The 23,926-nt window shown below is 61.4% G+C and overlaps 1 protein-coding gene across 3 annotated transcripts in view; it reads right to left on the reverse strand.

Moving 5' to 3' along the window:
• Brd3 (bromodomain containing 3) overlaps positions 1-23,005 on the reverse strand; it is a 30,528-nt gene extending 7,523 nt beyond the window's left edge. Inside the window, exons 1-9 of one of the 3 annotated variants that reach the window (XM_071601132.1) lie at positions 22,919-23,005; positions 11,586-11,911; positions 10,506-10,643; positions 9,231-9,378; positions 8,311-8,525; positions 6,181-6,552; positions 4,082-4,210; positions 1,798-1,989; positions 440-672 (exon numbers count right to left, since the gene is read on the reverse strand). In XM_071601132.1, coding sequence (XP_071457233.1) covers positions 440-672; positions 1,798-1,989; positions 4,082-4,210; positions 6,181-6,552; positions 8,311-8,525; positions 9,231-9,378; positions 10,506-10,643; positions 11,586-11,798 — 1,640 coding nt within the window. In that variant the 5' untranslated portion in view covers positions 11,799-11,911; positions 22,919-23,005. Of the gene's footprint in view, positions 1-439; positions 673-1,797; positions 1,990-4,081; positions 4,211-6,180; positions 6,553-8,310; positions 8,526-9,230; positions 9,379-10,505; positions 10,644-11,585; positions 11,912-22,213; positions 22,428-22,488; positions 22,508-22,918 lie in introns of those variants that run through there. The other 2 variants (XM_071601133.1, XM_027942169.2) reach the window with 2 other exon arrangements.
• Between the last annotated feature and the right edge of the window lie 921 nt (positions 23,006-23,926).

The raw sequence follows: 23,926 nt of genomic DNA on the forward strand, positions 1-23,926 counted from the left end.
CTCTCGGCCCAACCCCCTTCTCAGCTTCCTCAGCAGGACAATTCTGCCCTCACTCCCAAAGGAACACACCTGCTGGCCTCCAGGTGCTGCCCAGCAGGGGTTGCCCACCCCCCACTCCCGCCACAGGGCAAGCATCCTGCAGCTCCTCAGGGCGGCCACGGCAAGAGCTCATCAGAAGGCTGGGTGCTGAGGCACCACCCATCACACCGACCCCTGCCCTACCGGGTGGGCCAGAATCCGAGAACACAAGATCCCCAGAAAAGACCCCTAGCCCAGATCAGGAAAAGGCCCCAGGTTCTTGACAGGTGGAGGTGGACGCATTCCAGAGCTGAGGGCCCTCTGGCAGGTCTGGCTGTCCAGGAACCCTGCGTGCATTCCCAGGCAGCAGAGCCCAAGCCCCTGCCCCCCGCGCCCCCCACCCCCGGGCCGCAGGGCCCACCTGCCGGCCGTGGTGCTGCTGGCCTTCTTGGCGGGGGCCTTCTTCTGCGGAGCCTGCTTGGCCGGCGGGATGCCCTTGGCCTTCTTCTCCTCCTCGGGCTTGGCCTTGTGCTTCTCCTTCTCCCTGTCCTTGTCCTTCTTCTTTTTCTCCTTCTCCTTCTTCTCCTTTTTCTTCTTTGGTTTGTTCACGGGGGCCTGAGACAGGGCGGCCAGCTGCTCATGCACGGCCTTCAGCTGGAAGAGAGTGGGCGGCTGAGTAGGGCTCTCTGCAGGCCCTGGGCACAGGCTGGCTGTGCACCGGGGACAGCCAGGCAGGGCAGGAAGCTGTTCGGACCCTCTTCCTGGCTCCAGGAGGCTGCTGGCTGTCACCACCACTCTGAGGCCATTTCTTCACCTACAGGGCACGGGGCACCATTGCCCAGAGCAGGCGGGATGCAAGAGTCCTCAGCAACAGCAGCTGGTGTTATTGCTACCTGTTTTCATTTTGTGTGGGTGAGTGTGGTACTAGGGATCGAACCCCAGGGTGCTCTGCCACTGGGCGACACCCAAGCCCACCTTGCTATTCTTTATTTTAAGGCAGGGTCTGAGTTGCCCAGGCTGGCCTGGGACTTGCCGTCCTCCTGCCTCGGGCTCCCGAGTGGCTGGGATCACTGGTGTGTGCCAGCACACCCAGAGACTATTACTGCCTTCAGGTGAGAATGATGCTGGAGGCAAAAGTGCCTGAGCAAGACCACTCATGCAGGAGACATGCAGGAGGGGCAGCACCTGGAGGCCAGCTTACATTCCCTGTAGCCACCCTGCAGCCCGCAGAGCTGTGAGCTGCACCCTCATGTCAGCAGCCTCCTCTAAGCCAGGGAAGAGGGGCACCAGGTCCACGCCCTGCAGGTGAGCAGATGGCCTATCCCATGGCCTCTCTTCATGCCAAATCAAATGTCCAGCCCAGTTCTGGGGAGCAGCCCTGTGCTCACAGCCAGTGTTCCCTCTGACGCGACGCCCCCAGGGCTGGCTGTGCAGGGCAGGGGAGGCAGGGCTGGGAGGGGAAGGAGGGCAGAGCTGGCCAGACACTCAGGGGCAGCAACCTTTCTGCTCAGAGCCAGAGACCCCACCCCAAGGCCCATCACGTCTCCGAGAATGTCCAGGGCACATGTGCCCATGCAATGCCACGTGCTCTTGTGGTCAGGCTCTAGCTGCGCACACGTGGAAGGCGCCTGGCCCCCCCAACCAAGTCTTCCAGCAAAGCCCACTGAAGGACCACTGGGCTGCACTGATGGATGCCCAGTGGGTGGGACGGGAAGCTATGACTGCAGCAGACCCTGGGCAGACAGGCCTGAGCCCACAGTGGGCGCAGGGCGGTCTCACCTGCTCCTGCAGCTCTGCCAGCCTCGTGGCTCGCTCCTCCTCCGAGTCAGAACTGCCCGAGTCGGAAGAGCTCTCCTCGCTGCTGCGGCTGCTCTCGGTGCCCTTGCTGACCACGGGGGCCGTGGGTGTGGGCAGTGCTGGTGCCTCCACCGGCTCATCTGGCATCTTGGCAAACCTCATCTCAAACACGTCCTGGGAAAGAGCAGGGGCCACCTTGAGTATCTGGCACCCAGAGGCAGTCCCTCGCCATGGCCACCATTCTGGAGGCCCCCCTGGACACACACAGCTGCCTGGTGGCTTGGGATGAGGGTCAGGGTCTGCTTGCCTGGAGTGCTGCGTTAGCTCCCAGCTCACCGCCCTCCTTCCCAGGTGGTTTCTGAATGTAGGCCTGGGAGCAGAGCCAGAGCCAGCCTTCCAGAGTGGGGCACACAGCTCTCCTGGTTAAATAAATCTGCAAGGCTCTGTGGTCAGGTCCCAGAACCGCCAAGCTAACCCACTGTGGACCAGGGAGAGTGCCTTCCTTGAACCCTGCCTGAGGCCCTCTAGTCACAGGGATCTGGGGCCTCCTGCCCCTGTCACCTTCCCCTGGTGTCAGTGCAGGGCCTTGTCTCCTAACGATTAGCTCCAAAAACTGACTCAAGAGCAAGAACCTTGTCCTTTCAAACTTGGCTTTGAGGGCAGGCCGTGGCGTGTGGTAGAGCACATGCTAGGCCCAGCACTGCAGAAGAAAAAAAGGTGGGGGAAGCTTTGGAAAGCTCCTCAGTAGCTCCTACAAGAGGACCTAGGCCCTTGCAAGCCCCTTGTGGTGAAGGGCGCCACCCAGATCGGTGTCCCACAGTGAAGTGAGAGCCCCCTGCCGAGTGCACACTGCCCCAGGCTGGCTCACACAAGATGGCCCCACCAGGCTGGGTCTTGCTTCCTCAGCAGCCCATTCTGAATTCTGCCTCCCAGACCTTCTCTTCGGGGGAGCCGTCCCCAGAGTAGGCTGCCCTCAGAGCCCTGGCTGGGGAGACAACCAGCCTTGGAGGCCATTCCAGGCGGGCAGCTTGTTAAAGGTGCTGGGCTCCAACCCATGGCCTGACTGAACAGCCCCCTCCAGCAAACACTAAGCAGGTGCAGCTGGGAAGACCCTCAGCTTCCGGGGCTGGGCTGCTGACAGCCCGATTCGGGAGACAGCGGCAGAGCTGCAGCCTCTGCTGAGCACAAGCACAGCTGGCTGTAGCCCAGAAGCGTCCCTGGTAAGGAGCAGTGTCTGGCAGAGCCTCGGGGTCCAAAAGAGTGAGCAGGGTCTCGGCACAGTTCTGGGGTCTACAGGGACCTCTGGGGTGGCTCTGCCCTGTGCTCCAGCAGGCACAGCCCTGTGGGGAAGGGCCTCACCGGGCCACCGCACAGAGGGCCCAAACAGCTTGCTGGCAGCGTAACCCAGGACGCCACCTGGAGCTCCCCCACGGGGCGCCAGGATGGGCCTAAGCCAGGGAGTCAGAACGGCTCTCAGGACGTTCTGTACAAATATCAGCCATGATTTGTTTTCCCCACCAAAAGGGCTGTTGATCATATAAACTTGAAACTCTTCTTTATTTTTTTCCATACTTTTTACTGCTGCATTATGATCGTGTACAATGGGATTCACTGTCACAGGTCCATATGTGCACACAACTGGGACTGTTCTTTAAAACGGCAAACAACCTGCAGCGGAGCCTGGGAGGTAAACAGGGCAGGTCCGGCCCAGGCACAGGCCTCAGGGCGAGGCCCAGGCACATGCTCCTGGCAGAGGCTGAGCCCCCCGCCCCCCCCGCCCCCCCGGCAGGCGGTCTGCAGCTCCCATGCTCAATCCAGTGCTGTGGCTGCCGCCAGGGGAGGTACAGTAAGGTGGCCCTGGCCTGACGATTGAGCCTCAGGAGCAGGAGAGCTGCACCCCAGTCAGCCCTGGAGGGACAGGCCCTCCGACAGCAACACCCTGCGAGGCCTGCAGGTGGGCACAAGATCCTGCAGCCATGAAGTCACTGCTTGCTCGCTGGCCATGTCCCCAGCAGCCCGCGGCTCCTGGAGGTGGAGGCTAGCCTGTCTACCACAGCATCTGAACACCAGGCTCCAAGCCTGCCTCAAGCCAGCCTCAAGCCAGCACCCATGGAAAATGGGTTTTGAATGATGCTCCCCCAAGACTTCCTAGCTCGGTATCTCTGAGACACTTGTGTCCCTCCTGGGTGCCCATCCTGTATCTGGGGTCCGGGTGCCCCCAGTGCCAAGTCAGCTCTAACTGCTCCTATGCCCAGCCTCAGGTTACCTGGAGCTTCCTGGCCATGGCCACCACCTCATGGTCTGGAGGGTTGTACTTATAACAATTTGAGAACATTAACCGGACGTCGGCGGCGAAGCCCTGTGCGTCTGGGTACTCGCGGCTGTCCATCTTCCTCTGCAACACACAAGCAGTAGGCATGAGTGAGCAGGGTCTGGCGAGCACGCACTCCCAAGCAGACCCTGCAGGATGGACTCAGGGTCACACAAGCCCAACGCAGCACCAGCCAGGACACCCCAGCTCTCTGGAACTTCAGGTGTGGGCGCCCACAGGGAGGGAGGGGAAGGGACTCGATGGCTTAGAAGGGCAAGTGGAATGTGGAGACAGAGTCCCTGGCTGGAAGAGGCACTCTGCCAGGAGTCGCGGTCCTCACCACCACCCAACCCTCCCTTGTCCGGAGTTCCTGACTCCATGTAGCAGTCAGCACCCCACACAGAAGGCTCTCCTGTGAGGTTCCACCCTGCCGACCACAAGAAGCCTGCTCAGCTACAGAACAAAACATCGCATCTTTTTCACGGGGATTTGGTCACTGTCACCCAGGTTGTGGCTTACAGAAGCAGCATCTCAGAGCCCAAAGGCAGTCATGCCCCCTCCAGGGAGCCTGGGGCCAGCAGGGAGCCACAGAGCCCCTGTGGCCTAGGCCTGGAGGGCCCCGGTGGGTGAGGCTGGAGGCACAAATCTGGGGAGGGGCAGCTGGGCAGGGGAAGACAGGAATGGGACCACCCACAAGGGGACATCTCAAGGTCACCATGGAGGACAAACTGATTGTGGAGGCCAGAACTCGGGGCCTTGAGGGGAGAGCAGACAAGGGGTGGCCCAGGAGGCTGTCAGTCCAGGTGCCAGTGAGATGGAATGGCTGGGCACCAACTCCCAGGGGTCAGAGCAGCCTCCTCCAGGAGCCACCCCGTGCCTCTGGGTCACGCACCCTCTACAGAGGACTGTCTGGGGACATGGGAAACCAGAAAACCTTCTGATATCGGGGGAAAAACCTGACGTCCAATTTCAACAGTGCCAGGATGAGACACGCCCAGAGCTCTACTTTCGGAACCCGGGGCCAACCGGGTACAACCCCTGTGGTCGGGGACACGCCCCTGTGGTGTGGGGCATGGCCTGTTACTGTCAGGTGATGTTAAGAGCTGTGGCTGCCTTGTGCTCTTTTCTATTACAACCTGCTCGTGAAGGACACGGCAGTGGTGGTGAAGCTGGGCTCAGCTGTGGACAGTGCATCTAGGCAACCCTGCTCTGCCCAGCGTGAGGGGCCCGGGAGGCCCAAAGCATGCTGTGACTTCAAAGTGGACCAAGCTTGCAAAATGACTTTACTCTGGAGAAGAGCAAACCAGCCCCTCTGAACCAGCACAGCAGGTCAGGTCTTGATGCAGCCCACATGCCAGACCCCCAGCCTCACTCCGGAAGCTGCCACTGCAGCCTGTGCAGACACAGGGGCCCAGCCACAGCGAGCGGAGGCTCCTGACACCTCTGGGCTGAGGCTCTGCCCTCAGTGTCACACCCAGGGCACTTTATCCAAGTGAACACAGGCCTTCCAGACATCCACTGCCCACCGGGCAGGATGTCCTCACCGGACCTGCCCTGGGCTGTCATTACTGCGAACGGAGGCTGAGGGCTAAATCAGCCTCCGCAGACGAAATGCCAACAACGGACAGGACCACTACCCGCACATAGGAATCGTTCCAGGGCCCAAGAGGTGGGCCACGCCTGTCAGAGCTGCCCTGCCCAGGAGGGCAGAGCACTGTGGGGACCTCGGCCCAGCCCAGGCTGCACCCTCTCTCTACGTCATGGCCCACTGAGGCCCACTCGGCTGAGACCCGCCTGGCTCCACCTGGCAGAAGACACACAAGCCCAGCAAAAGGCAGGGTCTGGAGAGACCCTGTCTGGGGACGGGAACTTGGGTTCACCTCCAGCGGTGGCCACCCAGCTCTGGTGCCTGCTAAGGACCTAGACCTGGGGCTCGAGGGCAGCACCGGCAGCTCTAAGTCGTGCCTGCCACAAGGTGGGCCATCGTGAAGGCCTCCCTGCCCGAGGGACAGGCAGCCACAGGCGTGGGACAGCTGGCGGGGCACCCCGCCCACCTTGACGGTGCTGAGGTCCATGGGGTGCTTGATGATGTCGTGGTAGTCATGCAGCTCCAGCGCCTCGGCGTCCACTGGCTTGTAGAAGGGCCAGGCGTAGGCCGCGTGCTTCTTGGACAGCATCTCTCTGAGGATGCTGTCGCAGTGCCGCAGGTGCTCGGACAGCTTGCCCTTCTTGCCCGCGTGCTGAGGCACCTCGCCATCCTCCAGGTCCTTCTTGGGTGGCTTGATGGGGCGACCCCCACTCTCGCGCCGGGCCACCACCTTGGCCTGCTTGGGATCTGCCAGCGGCGGGGGCGACTCACTGCGGCTGGCGGTGATAGCCGCCGTGGTGGGCGTGGTTGTGTCTGCTTTCCGCTTCACGCCCTTTTTCTGTGAGAGCAAAGCGACCAGTGAGCACCCAAGGTAAGGCCCTGGCGTGGGCACGTGTCTCGAGGCACACACTTCTGGAGCGCAGACCTCACGCAGTCTCGCTGCGAACTCCCTACCGAGGACACCGAGGCTCAGAGTGGCCAGCTGCTGGCCATGGTCACACAGCTGGCAGTGGTGAGGCTAGGACTCTGAAGCCTGCCCTTGCCAGACCTGAGGGCCTCACCTCTCTCCCTGGGTCCTGAGGGCCCCGCCGTCCAGGTGGGCTCGCTCACTACCACCCTGGGTGGCATGAGGAGCCACACACCACCCACCCAACACCTGAGGCCCACCTCAGCCCAGGCCCAGCACCAGGGGCTGCACAATGGGGGTCTCCCTGCTTTTAAAGACCAACAGAGAGCGCCAGAAGGGGACCCCGAGCTGGGCTTCAAGAACAGACACAGTGGTTGGAGCAGGATGAGGGGGGCGGCAGGAGCATTCTGGGCTAGACAGGGGCAGCCCGACCAGGGGACGTGAAGCAGCCACAGCAGGTTTGAGGACAAGGGACTCCAGGAACTGTGGGGTTGGCACATCTGGACTGTCCAGAGGCATGGGCAGCCACCATTGGCTGTTCTAGGCCAGGAGCCTGATGCAGCAGAGTGCTGTGTGGCCAGGCCTGAAGCAGAGCCGGTGGCAGCACACAGGGCCTCCATCACAAGCAGCTCTGACACTCACGCAGCCCAGGTGCGAGGGTCTCTCCCGCAGCCTGCAGGGGCAGAGGGCCCCGGGCATCACGGGTGAGTCAGGGGCAGGGCTCGACGTGCTCCGAGACCAGCTTGGTGGAGCCGTCAGCTCAGATGAGGTGGGAGGAGAAGCCAAAGGGAGCCACAGCTCCCCAGCGGGCTGCCAGCTGCCCAGGGGTCTGCTGTCAGAGTGGCCCACATCGATGCCCAGCTAAGCTGCTGCCCTCAGGCTGACGGGGGCATGAGCCGGCTTCCACAGACAGTTAACAGGCACCCACAGGATGCCAAGCACAAAGCGCGTGCCCCAGAGGGCCCCGGGGAGGGGGACAGGCTCATCTGGCTCTGGCAAACGGGACATGCTCCAAAACAGCCCCGCGCTATGGGAAGTGGCCTGGCCAGGCGCCACCCAGAAGTGCAGGCAGTGAAGGCCACGGGGAGGGGAAAGCGACGGGGGTGGCGTTTTACCTTGGGAGAGCCATTAAACCCTGACGCCCGCTTCCTCATCTGTAAGAGGGGGGACTACTGTCTGCCCCAGAGGGTAGCTGTGAGGATCAAATCGAAGAAGACAACACGTGTCAGTGGCTGCATGGGCCTCGTGAGCCGCGTCCTGCGGGAGAGCCAGGCCTAGCCAGGAAGGGGCGGTGCCCATGGTGAAGAGCTCCCAGCAAGCAGGATGGACGGAGGCCCTCAACACCCAGCAGTGCCACTCACTGGCCACCGCTCTCCCCAGGCATGAGCAGGAGAGGGACTGCCCCCCATGCTGCTCTCCCACACCTTCCCACCTTGACCAATGGGCCGTAAGGCCAGGGCTGCCTGGCCAGAGAAGCTGGGGTTCAAGTCCAGCCCGGCCCTCACCAGCCGTGTGACCTCCAGCCCCTGAGCCTCGGTCTCCTCGTCTGTGCAGAGAGAACATCTCCAAACAGCCAATAGCCCCGGGAGGCGCAGAGCTCCCCTCCCACCCTGGACCTGCCCACTGCAGGAGCCCAACAGGTCGGCCCCAGCCACCTCACGACGACCACCTCAGGCCCCAGATGCTCACCTTGACAACAGGCGGCGTGGGAGGGACCACAGGGACGATGGGCGTCGTGGGAGGAGGCGGTGCAGCAGCGGGGGGAACAGGGACTGATGTGACATTCGCAGTGATGGTTGGTACGGGGGTGGCAGCAATGACAGGCGTCTGGGAGACAGTGGGGGGCACATTCTGGAAGGGGGTCGCTGGGGAGACTGAGGACACGGCCGCCACTTGCTGCGTACCTTCAAGACAAGGACAGAAACTCAGCACAGGAGGCTTCTGCTGCATCTCCAGAAGCACCCAGGACCATGCCTTCTAGCAGAGTGCATCCGGGGCCGGCTGTGAGAGCAGAGCCCGACCTGGCCAAGAGCCCAGTCCTGCACCTTGGGGCAGAAGCTGGGCTGGCTCACCTTGGCTGAGTGCTCACTGTGACAGCAGCACCCCTGGCCAGAAACCAGAGGAGGCTGAGGGAGGAGACCAAGAGAAGCCCCGCGGCCTGGCACCAAGAACCAGCTGTGCGGTCAAGGGACCTGGGACAGAACTTGGCCATCATCGGTAACCAGCCGTGCAGGCAGCTGCATGGCCGTCTTCCTCTACCTGGCTCCTCTCCTCCATAACCCGCCTGGTCAGCCCAACCCCAGCGCTTGTGCTACTCTACCACCAGGCTCCCCAACAAGGAGCAAGACAGATGACAGTGACGCTCGGGTCACCAATTAGACAGCAGAGAAAGATTTGGAAGGGGAGAACAGGGACACGTGCCAGCAAAAATGTCAATGTCCTCCTTGCCCCCAGGCTAGCCACCTCTCCAGCACAAACTGGCGCCTGCAGGCTCATCCCACCCATCCCACCCAGTGGACAGGGAAATGGCCGAGGGCCACAGGCCTGGCACCCCAGCCCATCTACCTGTGCGCCATGGACAGAACATCCCCCATCCCCCTCCCCTTTACCTGCACTCTGGGTCCCCGCAGCCGGCTTCCGGCCTTTGCCCTTTGGAGCAGGGGGTAATAACTCAACTTCCTCTTGGGGCATCTGGGCCACTTTCTGCAGAAAAATTTTCTCTAAGGCTTGGGCCATTAGCACTATGTCATCTGTGGGCTAAAGACAGAGAGCCCGGGTCACTTGCTGGGAAAGGAGCATGATCCTGCAAAAAACACTGTGGGTTGTGGCTCAAGGAAGCCTTTATGTAGAATCTGTTAAGAGACCTGGTGGAGAGGACACTCGACAAACATATTTCAGTGTGGAAACTCCCAGAGCCACCCAGGTGCGGTGGCATGCACCCACAACCCCCGTGGCTCAGGGAGGCTAAGGCAGGAAAGTGAAAAGCTTTAGGTCAGCCTCAGCAGACCCTGCCTCGGGATAAAAAATTTTAAAAGGCTGGGGTTGTGACCCAGTGGTAGAGCAGCCCTGAGTTCAATCCCCAGTATCTCAAAAAAATAAATAAGAAACAGCCGCCATGGGGGTATCATGGGGCAGAGTGCTTGCCCAGCATGCCCAGCATGCCCGAGGCCTGGATTCCATCCACAACACAACCAAAAAGAAAAACAACAAAATTGTAGCCTTCATCCCATCCCATGGGGACAAAGAGCCGCAAACAGCCCAGTACCCTTCACCTCTACTTAAGGTATGTACTAAAAAAAAAAAAAAAAAAAAAAACAAGCCAGGCACAGTGACCCACGCCTATAATCCCAACAGCTCGGGAGGCTAAAGCAGGAGGATCGTGAGTTCAAAGCCAGCCTCGGCAAAAGCAAGATACTAAGCAACTCAGTGAGACCTCGTCTCTAAATAAAATATGAAACAGGGCTGGGGATGTGGCTCAGTGATCAAGTGCCCCTCTATTCAATCCCTGGTACCCCCAAAAAATAAAACCAAAAAACCGCCACAAAACCAGGACCCCAGGCAACTTCCCTAAACGGCCCCTCCCTGAAACCACTCGGCCGGCAGCTCTGCTCAGCAGGAGTGCTCCCTGCTGTCCGGGCAGCCGCCAGGCGGGTCAAGCTCAGGCTGCACTGCTCTGAGGGTCGCTGGGGTAAGATGTCTAGGCCCAGGTAAGGAGGTCAAGGCTGCGGGTGGCCAGGGCCGGCTGTGCTCCGAGCCTGAGCACCTCCACAGTCCCCTGGCTTATGGGGAACCAGCCCTTGGGGCCAACCCAGCCAAGGCCACCCAGGGACTAGGCCATCCTGGGCCCAAACCAGCATCTGGAGCCACACTTGGTGTCTTCTTACCTTGTTGTAAATATAACAATTTGTAAACATGGTGTTGAAGTCCTGCATACATTCACTTGCGCTCCAGTAATAATTATTTTCTAGTCTCTTCTTAATAGTCCCCATATCCATCGGGTTTTTTATTATTTTATGATAATCCTAGAAAAGAGATTTTCAGAGGTATCACAAGAAATTCTGCATGACTACTTTCTCACTTCCCAAGTGTAGCAAGGGGTCATAATGAGGTCCTCGGGCTGGGTGCTAGAGCTGGGCCACCTGGGGGCAGGTGAGCACTGGGTCTGAGACCATCTACAGCCAGTCCAAAACTCCTACCTGGAGCTATTGCAGACCCTGAGCTGATCTACGTGCTACAGAAGGGGCCAAGCCCCATCCAGGTAACTTTTTTTTTTCAGTATCCGGGATTGAACCCAGGATTGCTTAACCATTGAGCCACATCCCAGACCTTTTTTTATATTTTATTTAGAGACGAGGCCTCATTGAGCTGCTGAGGCTGGCTTTGAATTTGGGATCCTGAGCTGCTGGGATTACAGGCGTGCACCACTGTGCCTGGCCCATTCTAGGCATTCTAAACCCACCAGTGGCCAGGGGCCAAGCTGGGCCAAGAATCCAGACCACCAAGTACAGGGCAGGGGATTCTCCTCGCAATTCTCAGGGTTTCTCTATTTGGGTCCAGACCAATACTGAACAGATGCTGGGGGCACCATCGCCTAGAGTTCAGGTCTTGGTGTGCAGCTGACATCGGAAGACAAGTGGGTGTGACGGGCGGACATGCACACGGCCCCAGGTCAGGCCTCAGTTGCACAGATCTGCTCCTGAGCCCCAACAATGTCGGCACCTCCTGCCTGCTCCCCAACTCCTGCACCCAAGACTGACCGCCCACTCTCCCATAAGCCCGTAGCCCTGCTGCTCCTTCCTACTGGGGGTCACAGGCCATTACCCTGGGGCTGTGGGCTACTGGAGGCACAGGTTGTCCTCGGCTTAACAGCACCTGCCACATCTCCAGCATCACCTGGCCAAGACACAGGGGCAAGGCTGGGAGCCCAGGGTGGGCAGACGGCCTTCGGGCGCAGGGCTACTCACAGGCAGATTGAGTTTGATTGCGTCCACGGGCTGGTAGAAGGGCCAGGCAAACTGATGCTTCCAGAGCGTCTTCACCACCACGTTCTGCATGTACTGCAGCTGGTTGGTCTTGCGGCCGGGCTTGCTGGGGTTGGAGACCTCGGGCGGGGGTGGGTTCACAGGGCCCGGAGCCGCCGGGATCCCCGCGGGGGCGGCCGTGGTGGTTGTGGACATCCTCCAGCAGCTGGCTCACTTGCCGTCACGGCTGCAGCTCCAAAAGGCCCCTGCGCCTTCTGTGCTCCCTGAAGAGGCTTGGCATCCCATTTCTGGGCCCAACCAGGCAACACCTGCAGGGGACCAAGGACAGAAACCCGTCACCCCAGAGTCCCCACCTCTGCCACCTCAATGAAGACACCGCCTGGTCCCAGCAAGGCCATTGGCCTTCCCACCTGCCCTGATATGTAGCTGTCACCTGTACAGAGGGCCTCTCCAGCCACTGTCTGTCAACCTGCGGGAGGAGGAGTGCCGGATGGTGGGGTAAGACAGCACAGGCCACCTGCTTGCAGGTGGGAACACGGCTAAAGACGGGTGTGCCGAGGACGAAGCCACTTGGCTCGCCGCCCACCAAACCACCACTTGCCAGGGCTGATTTGCTTTCCCCAAACCTTGCACTTTTCTTGGCTGTGGCAAGATTTTAAGGACAATCCACAAGCAGAGAAAGTGCAGAGAACTATAACGCAGCCCCAGGAGAGCCAGGGCCGGCGGGATCAGCAGTGACCGACAGGTGTCTACTACAAGAGTGGTGCGGGGCGAGTTCTAACGTAACCAGGAGAACGGCTCTGGGGTTTGTGATGGCGGCTGGCTGTGACACGGCCTGGCCCTCGGCCAATCAGGACAGCGAGGGAGGCGGCTCCGACCCTGCAGTCCGCCTCCTCTGTTCCTCAGGGCAAACAAGGGGCTGGGGAGCCGCCCCAGGCCGGGCTGGAGCTGCTGGGAACACTGGCCCTACCAGAGCCGAGGCCCTGGCAGCCCTACCAATGGCTGGGACAGCGGGAACCGTGGGGAAAGCAAGAGCCCTGGCAGCATGTGCTGGGCACCCGCACCCACCCTCACTCTCCGGAGCAGGAAGCTGGGCAGCTTCACTGTGTGCCCTTCACTCCAGGCCAGGGCTGGCGCTGCACCCCTGCCCTCTAGGTTTTCCAGGTAATGCCCATGTTGGAGAGGAGCCAGATTCTACTGGATGCCAGACAGCCACTGGCAAGTCTCTCCAGAGTGAAGATGGGCTGGGAGCCGGCTGATGTCCTGCTGGCCCCGTCCAATGCCACAGCGGGCGTATTTGCACCACAGTTGGCAAGGGCCACAAACCAGGGCTCTGCCCCCAGAACGCTGGTCGTTAACAGAACGTCTGCTCCTTCCCAGTCCAGCCACTCCTTGCCCACCAGGCCCCCACCCTGCTTGTCCCTCTTCAGAGAAGGGCCCCTGGCCATCAGGAGCTGTGCTGCACAGCAGCTCCCAGGGCGCCATTCTGGGGCGCCTCAAGGTCCTACATCTGGCCAACTGGGCACCTGCCCCGGCGGTGGCTCAGTGGGGAAGGCAGCCCCACCAGTATGGGCCAATCACCACAAGGCTGTGTCCTCACCTCCAGGAAGCTTCCAGAAAGAAATGACCTGAGACAGCGGCTAGGCACAAGCCTGGGTCACCCTCGGGGGCTCCTCCTACCCCCAGCCTACCAGGGCATTTCTGCTTAGCAGCAGCACTCTGGTCAAGACCTGCTCACCAGAAGCCAGGTCCAGGCACCCACTGTTCAAAACCCTCTGGGCCTCCCCTGACACCACACTGGCCAGCAGGGCCCAAAGTGACAGGGCTTTGGGACATGTAGCTGCTGCAGCCATGCTAGTCCTCACTTTTCCCAGGCCTCTCGGAAACTTCTGGAATCCCCTGGATGTGGAGCCGAGGCTGTGGCCTTCGGGCAGCTAGGACTGCCACAGGAGGCCCAGCCCCAGGACAGGAGGCTGCGCTGCACCCCAGTTGCCTCCCAGTGACGGGAAGCCTGCTCCCTGTGCAGCCAGTGTGTGGACCCCAGGACCCGAGACACAGGGGACACATGTGCCTGGAAGGGGTCCAAGGCCCTTCCACTCCAAGGCGTCCTTCACTCCAAGGCGCCTGGTAGAGATGGGCGAGGGACAGCAGGACATGGGCTGGGGAACATACCCAACCAGAGAGCTCAGGGAGCCCAGCCTCCAGGGGAGGGGGAGGGGAGGTGGGAAGGGGCTCTGGGACGGGGTCCTGGTGGTTCCCAAAAGCCCCAGGCAGCACCTGCTCTTCCAGGCACACCTCAAGCTGAGCCTGGAAGAGTGGCAGGTCTGGGGAAAGCCACCAACAGCCAGTAGAGTCCTGGCTCACTCTGCCATCCTGCCACCTCACCACCCTCCACCAGACCAGAGCTGCGTGAACCAGGCGTCGGCACACGCTGTGCTATGCCATACCATGCCACGCCACACCACGCCACACCAGCGCTGAACCCACAAGAATGAGGGAGGCCCAGAAACTGCCAGGACAACCTGGGGGCAGCAAAGCCTTGAGGGGCGCCATCACCCTGTGGCCCAAGCCACTGCCCAGCAGGCCGGGGGCCAGAAGGCTTCCAGAAAGAAATGACCTGAGACAGACCCTGGGACGGCACATTGCGAGGCCAGGCTGGGCAGTGGTAAGGTGGGCACAGGGCACCCAGGCAGGACCTTCAGCCCTGCTGGGGCGCCTCCTTGGCTCTGAGTCACCAGTGCCCCGTGGGCTGGGCCTGCAGGCAGGGCCCAGTAGGAGGACTGACGGAAATACCAAGGACGTGAGGGGATACGCCAGTAGCCCCCTTGCCCAGACCAGGCACACGTGTTCACAACGGAGCTGCGCGTCACAACTGTGACCCACCAGACAGACCGTGGAGCATGCAGGATGGGCATCGGGCCCAGGCCCTGTGTCTCTCCCTCCTGTGCTCCTGGAATGAGGTCACTGCAGAGCTGGAGAACCACAGCAAGGGGACGAGCAGGACACCAGGCCGTCCAGGAAGGTGTGGTCACCAGGCCATGCCAAGCCCCAGGTTGGGTGGACAGAGGGTGGGCCGCTGGCCGAGTGAGCAGCACATCTCCAACAGAGCTAGCTCGCCATTTGGGACCCAGAGTCAGGCCCCCTGACCCTAAAAGCTCTCAGCTCCTGGCCGTCACCCCAAGAGCTCTCCAGGCAGGCAGGGAGCCCCAAGGCCACAGCTCCCCACCTATGAGGAAGGGACGTTTGGGGGGCAAGGAGCCACCTGGCAAATGCTAGAGCTGGATGTGCCCATGGGCACAGGGGATGTGTCCCCAGTCACCCCAGGGGTCCCATGAAGCCTACCAAAGTGACATCTGGGGTCCTATCTGACACCCCACAGACTTTTGGCATGCTGGCCCCAAGCCAGCTCTGGAAACAGGAAGGTCAGAATTGCACTCAGTGGACCAGGACAGCCCTCACCCCTTGCCCCCTCCCAGCCCAAGCCCTGGCTGGCTTGCCTCTCCTCAGCCTGACCAGCCAGGTCTGCATTCCATGGGGCAGGGGTGTCCCTCCTGTACGCACACCTCCCCCAGGCCCGAGGTCACCTCCCATCCCAGACAGTCCTCAGCAGGAAAACAAACACTCTAAGGTCAGCCTTCCCTCTGCTGAGGGGACAAGTTCTACTGCAGAACAATTATGGGGGAAAACTTCATCCCAGAGCTTTGGGACCTACAAGAGAGTGACCTAGTGGCAAGGAAGGCCACCGTGGCTGGGGCTGGCTTCTATGAAGAGCCGGGAATCCCTGGGAGGGAGTGAGGGCAGGTGGCTGGCAGGCTCCATTGTACAGTCCACAAACCAGGCCAGTGTGACCAAGAGCAGGCCTGGAGCCCAGGGCCAGGGGTGATGCGGGGAAGCATGTGGGCTTCTGGAGCCTGAGTCTGGTGCTAATTTGCTAGAAATGCTTGTTGGAGAGCGAGCCAAGGAAGTGACCCCAATGCTGACCAAGTACCTGACCATCTTTTGGAACTGGTGCTGATAGATTCAGGTGAAGGTATTGAGGTTATGATTTTCTTTAATACCAGGGATTGAACCCAGGGGGCCTTGACCACAGAGCCACATCCCTAGTGCTTTTTATTTTTTTGAGACCAGAGTCTCACCCTGTTGCTTAGGGCCTAACTTACTTGTGAGGCTGGCCTAGAACTTGCGATCCTCCTGCCTCAGTCCCGAGTTGTTGGGATTACAGACACGGGCCACAGCCACCTGTAAGGTTTTGGTTTTTCAAAGGCCCTTTCAGAGACTCATGGTGGAAGGTGTGTGAGTGGGATGTGTCTGGGATTTGCTGCATGATGGGGGCTAAAAACAAGCAGGGTCTGGACAAAGCAGGACAGGCCATGAGCTCCCCTGCTCTGGAGGCTGAGCATCCTCTACATCCTGGTCTGCACCCTGTGAAAGATGATGCGCCTTCTCCTTGCCCCTGCCTGGCACACGTGCTCAGTTTCCTGCACCCCACTAGGTGACCTGGGGACCATGACCTTGCTCCCTGCAAGCAGCTGGAGCCAATGAGAGGGACTTATGTGGCATGGCCAGAGGTGTGCTGGAGAGGGCGCCAAAGGAACCCCAGACACAAGTGGCACACTTGAGGCCCACTATCCCCTGTATTCCACCTGCCGGCTGGGGAATGGGCAGCAGGGGGAGGTCTGGTCTTCTAGGTAAATGCCCCTTCTCCTGGGGGTGCAGAGGGTCCAGCTGGGACTGTGGTGGCAGGGCTGGATGCCAGCCTTCCTGACATGGCCTAAACCTACCCCGTAGAGGGGCTGGGTGCGCCGTGCCCTCCATGCAGCCCTGGCTCTGTACCCGCCAACAGTACCACCAGGAGCAGCAGCCCTCCCATCCTCCGCGGTCCTTGCAGACCAGGGCCCAGAAGCAGATGAGGTATGCCCGCTCTGGCCAGGCATGGCGAAGCAGGGGTGGACCCCATCTCAGAGTGGGAAACTGAGGCTCTGGGGCCCTTCCTGAGGCCCATCTCTCCCAGGCCTCCCCTGCAGTCCATAGTAAGGGCCCCCAGGTGCTCCCACCAGGGCCGACGGGGACTGCGCAAGTGTGGGTGAAAGTCCGCAAGAGGCAAAGCCTTGACAGAGGATCTGAAACCACAGAGCGGAAACAGACAGACCGCAAGTCCTCCAACACAAGAGAAAGCCCAGGTCAGAGGGCACCACGGAGGCCCAGGGCCAGGACGCCACAGGAGGCAGCAGCAAGGGTGGGGCCCCCACGCCCAGGCTCTGCCTTCCTCCTCCAAAGGAGCTGAAGACTGAACCTCGAGCAGAAATTCAGCCCCCCTGAGCTCGCAGAGGGCCAGCGGCAAAGCTAGGAGGCCAGTGCTGTTTCAGGGCCTGGACAGATGGAGCGGGAGCAGGGATCACCCCATGGAAGACCCCTCGAAAACTCAGTAGTAAGTCCCACTGGCCTCCTCCTGCCACACTGCCTGCCGTAAGCTCAGGATCCCCTCTTGGAGCTGGACACTGCTGGGCAGCAGGTACTGAGGGCCAGCACCACAGCCCAGCTTCAAGGCAAGGACAATGTCCACTCACCCAACATGGAGGGCACCTCCCTGGCCCTGGCTGGGCCAGCTGGAGGACAGCAGGTGGCATCTCTAGCCTCGCCTGGCCCCAGAGCAGGGACCCTTTTGGGGTGTTTCAGCAGACAGATGGGAAGGCTGCAGGAGCCATGTGGGGGTTGGGGAGCAGGGACCCTACAGGGCCAGGCAGGGGGCATGCTCATGGGGCTCCCACCTGGGGCACTGGAGGATCTGCAGAGACACAGCCCCGGGCGTGTTCAGGAACAGGTGGATGTGACAATGGGTGCAGAGGAGGGGCACGTGTCCCCAGCCACTCCAAGGGCGCACACACCCCAGAGGGCAGCAGAGCTCCAGAAAGGCGGGCTCATGGGCAGCAGAGTGGGAAGGAAGCTGGGCGGGGTGGTTCCTCTGGATCTCAGTGGCCCTGGTCTCCCCTATTGCTCAGATCCACTGTCCCCACTGGCCACAAAACAGCCTTCAAGGAGGCCAGCTCCTCCAATGGGAGGGTGGCCCGCTCTCTCCATCTACCTGGGGTCATCATTCTCCTGAGGACTCCTGTCACAGTATCTCCCACACCCCTGGGCCAGTCCTGGGGACCCCATACTGATGGCCTCCTGTACTCCGAGTGGCCGATGCTGCTCCATCCTAGTGTGGCACCCACGGGGTTCCAGGTGAGGAAGGGGGGGCTCAGGGTGGGGAGAGCCAAAGGGTGAGGCCGACCCAGCCAGGACGCCAGGCCCATGCCACCTCCGGGGAATTCCACAGCCATGCTACAGGCACTGCTGCCTTCTGCCCTGGCAGACAGAATGAGTGCCCCTGGAGCGGCCACCCTGGGGCCAGCCCTCAGGCTGCGGGAAACTGGATCCATAAGGGAGGGCCAGCTTCAGTGACAGACGGAGCCAACTGCTTCCACAAGCCAGGGCAGGAACCAGGGCCAGGGGCCTCCAGGCGGCCCCAGGGCGGGCAGTCAGCATGGGCGGGGCCTCCCTGTCCAGGACAGACTCTCCCATGTAAGAGGCGCAGGGCCCTTGCTGTCTAGGCGCCCCTGGCCAGCGCCCCATGCTTGTCGGGTCCACATCACACCTGCCTTGCAACAGCTGCCCAGCCCTGTCTGGCAGCCCTGGCCCCATCCTATGTGCCCTGCTCCACTGGACCCACGGGGCTGTCCCACGGCCAGGCATGCAGGCGCTCCCCAGGCAGCAGCTGCGGTCCCTGCTTCTCCTCCAACCACCCCCCCACTTTCTGGATCCAGGTTTTTTCCTCAGGCCACAGCAGCCCACCTGGGAGCCAGCCTTTGAAGGTTCCTTTGCTGCAGGGACGTCCACCTCAACACAGACCCTGACCCCCCACCATAGCCACAACAGCAAGGACAGGCGGACACCTTACACTTGAGTCCCTTCACACTCTTGCTGAGAAACCAGGACTCCTGGCCAGGGGCCCAGCAGGCCAGGCCCTGGCCCGTCCCTCTGGAGAGCTCAGTGGCCATGCACCCGGCCACCTGCTGCACTCAAGGGCCCCTGCATGGGTGGGGGTGACCACAGAGCCACAGCCCAGAAGGATATTCTCCCCAGAAGGACACAGAGGAAGACACTCGCCCTGGAGAGGGAAGGGGGTACTGTCCCCAGTCAGGTGGCCCAGCAACACTGCAGTGGCGTGGTGAGCACCAAGGCTCAGATGGACCAACACTCCCCTCACTCAGCACTTTCTGGAGCCGGCTGGAGTCTACCCAGCACCCTGGTCTGTGGGATCAAAGAATAATCACTATAATTGCTCCCCTCTAGGGTGGCCTGAAGAGCCCCACTCATACAGGAAAAAAAAGCTAGGAAAGGACCCTGCCTGGTTGGGTGCCAGGCCCTGCCTCTCTAACCTGCCCCTCAACCGCCTCCAGCAAGATCAGCGGCCAGGACTGCCGGGAGATCCCATGCTGCCCGCCCTCAGCTCAGAACCACTGACCTGAACACCTTCCCACCAGCACCTGATGCAGGAGCTGGCCAGAGCAGGGGAGGTGCCATGCACACCAGCTGTTTGCTCCAGAGCAACCCCCACCCCAGCCCTCCCCGCCTGCTGGCCCTGGGCAATGGCCCTAAGAAGGAGCCAGCTCCACCATCCCATTTAACAGATGGGAAGTGAGGCAGACTGAAGTCACAGGCTGGGAGGACTTGGGAACAAGAAGAACAACAGTGGTAGGAGGGCCAGGAGCTCAGGACTGCCACCTTGCCCTGCCCTGATACTCAGGGGCAGCCAGCCTGCCCTGCCCTCAGTCTAGCCACCCCTCAAGACAGGGTGCAGGCCAAACTGAGGCGGAGCTAGAACTCAGAGCCCAGCAAAGGTACATGCCTCATTTTAAGTCCGCAGCTCCCGAAGTCACAGTGGTCCACACCCACCCTAGTGTGGGGCGGGCACCATCAAGGGCCCCGTCATGTGGCGCAAGTAAGTGGTGAGCATCTTGGGGCCAGGCAGCACCCAGCTCCTGACTGGAAGACAACCAGGCCCGGACCCTTTGCATGCCACACTATATCCCCTAGATCTGCCCCAGATGGTCAGGCAGCACTGTCCAGGAAGGGAACCCACTGCATTGCCCAGCTCACTCCTCTTCCTTCTGCAGTGCCACCAGAGACACACAGTGACCACCATGAGGGCAGCAGCCTTCATGTGCAGGTGGGCGTTGCAGGTAGAAACGTACACACCAGACCTCTCTCAGTCCTTGTGAAAAAGCTGAGGACATTCTGCCCCCAGGACCCAGAGCTCCCAGCGACAGACTCCAAGCTCCTTGTGACATGGAGGTCCCCTCTGCCCCAGATTCCAATTCCACAGGTCCCTCCTCTGCAGATCACCCTGGGAATCCAATGGATATGGAGATGCCTGAGACATTCATTGTCATGCCCAACTTCCAAACACACTAGGAGACACCTGACCAGGGACACCTAGATGTTACTGCACCCGTATGACACGTCCCAAGAAGCTGAAGTGCCCTCCCAATAGCTCATTAGCTTCTGCGGATTCTGCAGGACTTTGAGGCTTCTGAGGAAAGGAGAACCTTCTCCAAAATGCACCTCCAATTCCAGGCTACAGGGTCCTGCAGAGGAAGTACCTAAGAACTGAATCCCTCATGAGACAGACACTGGCCAGAGACAGCCAACAGCTACACACACACACACACACACACACACACACACACGGGGGGGGGGGGGGGGCTCCCAGCTCCAATGTGAATTCAGACCTGAACTGGCTGAAAGACTCACACTCAAAGCCACCAACACATACATGATCCAAACGGGATGCTTCCTTTGATAAGAGCCCCACCACCCCAGGCAGCAGAGCACAAGGACTCCTCGGCTGCTTGGGTTTCACAGAAAAGAGAATGCTGAGGATATATGCTCCAGCCATGGGGACCTACGTGTGGCAGCAGTGGCCTGATCTCCTGTGCTCCAGCAAGGGGCAGAGCCCCAGGCTCACCCAGGTCAGCAGAACCCCACAAAACCCAGAGACTTTCTTAGGGGATGGAATGCTGCTGGCTGCCACAGTTTCTCATTTGAAGCAAGGATCAGACACAACTAGATACTGGCTTCCTCTGCAGGTATGAGAAGTCTGCCTATACCAATAACCAGTCCAGAGGGCAAGAGGGCCCCACTGCTGATCAGCCTCACCACTGAGCCAAATACCTTCATGGTTTCCAAAATCAAGACTTTCAGAGCAGTCAAGGCAAGCTCCCCCAGCTGCAGGGACTTGGGGAGGGCGACTGGTTCCTGACATATCCCCAGGGCAAATGTACCTGATGGCCTGACCATCCTGTACCAATCACTCCGCTTGGAAGCGTCTGGGCCCCCAGCCCTCCAGGAGAGCTCTGCCACAGTAAACCAGGAGAAAGACAAGGCAACCCTGGGAGGCCCAGGACACAGGACTTCAGGCAGGCAGGAGCCCCTGCCAAGGGGCCTTGGCCTTCCCTTGAGACACTCCCCCACTTTCACTTTCTGTGGAAGACTGCCTGGAGTCTAGCAAGGGAGAAGTTTTACAAATCTGTCCTCTATTCAAATCTCACTTCCAAAGCAATCACTCTACTTTCTAAAACCAAAAGTCAAAATGGTGCTTACTGTCCACCCTAAGAAAGCTTTTCAAATCCCTCCTCCCTGAACTTCTCAGTGACAGGGCAAGCACCAGATCTCTGCAGCTGCTTGGACTGTCTCTGCAGACACTCAGTGCCCTGCCGTTACCAGGAAGGTCAAAAATGCCCCTACCTCCTGACACCGTCTGGGCTGTGCCTTATCTCTCCTGATCAGTAACCACCAGCACACATCAAGGCCCGACATAAGGCAAACAGACCTTTATTTGTAAATGAAAAGCCTCACTGGGGCCCCTGGGGAAGAAAGGCAGCCTGCCCCCACACCTAGAAGGTCCCTAACCTGAGGCCCGCCCTTTCCTAGACCCCCAGCAATGTCAGTAAAAAAAAAACTCACTCAAAATGCTAACGCGGCATAGACTCAGGAAGAATTTCCATAGTAAAGGAAAGAGTAAGAAAAGGTCTGAAACAGCAAGGGAAGGAAACTTACCTCCTCCTGGGAGGAGAGCAGGGCACAAAGAGAACCCTCCCTAGCTTAGGTTTCTCCAGGCGTCCAGCCCTGTTGGCGGGTCTAGAAATGCATGCCCCCCCCCCACTACCATTAACTTCTGCAGTCAATAAGTTTAACTTAGAGGGGCGGGGGACACCAACTGTGCATTTCTGAGCAGAATCTCAACCAAAATTCTGGACCGCACACACTTCGGGATTGGGCACAACAGCGGGAAGTCACGGTGGACCACTGGTCCGCTTCAAGTGGGTCCTGGCGAACCAAGAGCGCTGCCCCTGGCCCTCACTGCGGCTCTGCCCCGGACACCGCAAGCGGGGGAGAAAGGACGTCCCCAGGCCCCCAGCTTTATTCACAGGGAGCCTTCAAAGCCCTCGTAGGAGAAGGTTTGGTGCGCACTACTCCGCAGATGGGCTTGCACCGTGTTGCCACGCCGGTGCCCACCCCAAGTAGGAAGGAGGGAAGCGCCCCCACCCCTCCCGATCCAACTCGACCTGGGCCGGATTAAGAGCTCTTCAGGCTGATTTCACAACGGGAACTCGGTCTTCTCCTGGCCTGGCTAAAGTAATCCAGCAACTGGTAGGGGAGCGAAGTCGACTCCGGGCCCACAACTCTGAGAGGAGGTCGCCCCCAAGGCCTGGCCGCCGCTCCTCTGGGCGGCCGCGCAGAGACCAGGCCCGGCCCCCCGCCCTGGCCACTAAGGTCCCCAGTCGGGCACGGGCGAACTGGTGCCGGAGCGCACTGCTGCGGCCCGAGCAGCCGCACACACCTTCCCCCGGCGCGTCCGCCCGGGTTCCCCCCTTCCGAAGATGGCGGGCAGAGGAAAGGGAAAAAAATCCCTTCCGCGAGGGAGGGCGCGCGGAGGCCGGGCTGGCGCGGGGCGCGCGGGCCGTGCCAAGTCCAGGATGCGCGCCTCGGCCGCGGCGACGCCCCCGAGCCCCGGGCAGAGGCGGCCGGAGCCGCGCGGCGCAGGGCGGAGGGGAGCGGGACCCGCGCCTCCGCCGCGACCCCGGGCGGCCGCCGCGCTTTGTTGCTTCGTGGCCGCGCACAAAGGCGGCGGCGGCCCCGGGCGCCGGGCTCCCCGGACGCGCCAACGGCCTGAGCGGGGCGCTCGGGGCCGCGCTGCCTAGCCTGGTCCGCCGCCGCCGTCCGCGCCGCCCGCCGCCCCGCGCGCGCAAGGAATCAAGAAAAAGGCGTACTTGGCCTCGGCGGCTCCGGAGCCGTCCCCTCCCGGCCCGCGCGGCCGGCTCCTCTTTGGCTCGCCGGCCCCGGCAGCATAATAGACGCGCCGGAGCCGAGCAGGGCTCATGCGCTGCGCCGCGGCGCCTGGCGGGAGTCGTAGTCCGCGCCCGGGCCCGCGCCGGGGCCGCCCAGGGGAGGCCGAGGCGCGCGGACTACATGTCCCGGCCCCGCCGGCGCCGCCCCGCCCCGCGCGCCCCCGCCCGCCCCGCCGACCCGGCCGCGAGCGGGCCCGGCCCGGGGGGCGCGCGGGGGTGGGGCTCGGTGCCCGCCCGCCCCGACCTGGCGGCGGCACAGGGACCCTCTGCGGCCTCCCCCGCGCGGGCCCTCGCCGCCCTCCAGTCCGCGCGCAGAGGACGTGTGCCCGTGGGCGGATTTCCAGGCGCCCCAGGGAGGCGTGGAAAAGGCGGGAGCGCAGCAGCCCCCGCGGCCCCGCCCCGCCCCAGGGCCCGCAAGGGCTGCCCTCGAACCCCAGCCGCGCTCAGGCGGCCGGCGCGCACCTGCCGGCAGCCCGTGTTTGTAAACAAACCGCGCGCCTAATTAGCCCGGCGGGGGCGCGCGGGCGGGCGGGCCTGCGGGGGAGGAGCCGCGCTCGGCCGCGCCCTCGCCTCCACCCGGCGCGCTGCGCGGGCAAAGTCCCGGCGGCGGGGCGGGGGCTCCCGACCCGAGTTCGCTGGCGGCGGAAAGGGCGCCAAGTCCTCGGCTGGGGAGGAGCACGGGAGGGTCTGGCTCTGTCCGGGGACCTTCTCTTTCTTGAGCCTCAGTTTCCCTATCTCTCCACCGAGAGACAGGCGCGAGAGAAGTCTCAGCCTAAGATTCCGGGACAGGGCCACAGAGATGAAAACAAGGACCGCTAGCTCCTTCTCCGAGTTTTGAAAGGCTCAGTTCACCGACATGTTTCGAAACTTGTTCTGGGTGAAGATTACTCGGGCATATATGTAAGTCAGCTTTTATCCAGCTGTACCTGA

Source organism: Marmota flaviventris, chromosome 13, assembly GCF_047511675.1.
Source record: "Marmota flaviventris isolate mMarFla1 chromosome 13, mMarFla1.hap1, whole genome shotgun sequence".
NCBI lineage: Eukaryota > Metazoa > Chordata > Mammalia > Rodentia > Sciuridae > Marmota > Marmota flaviventris.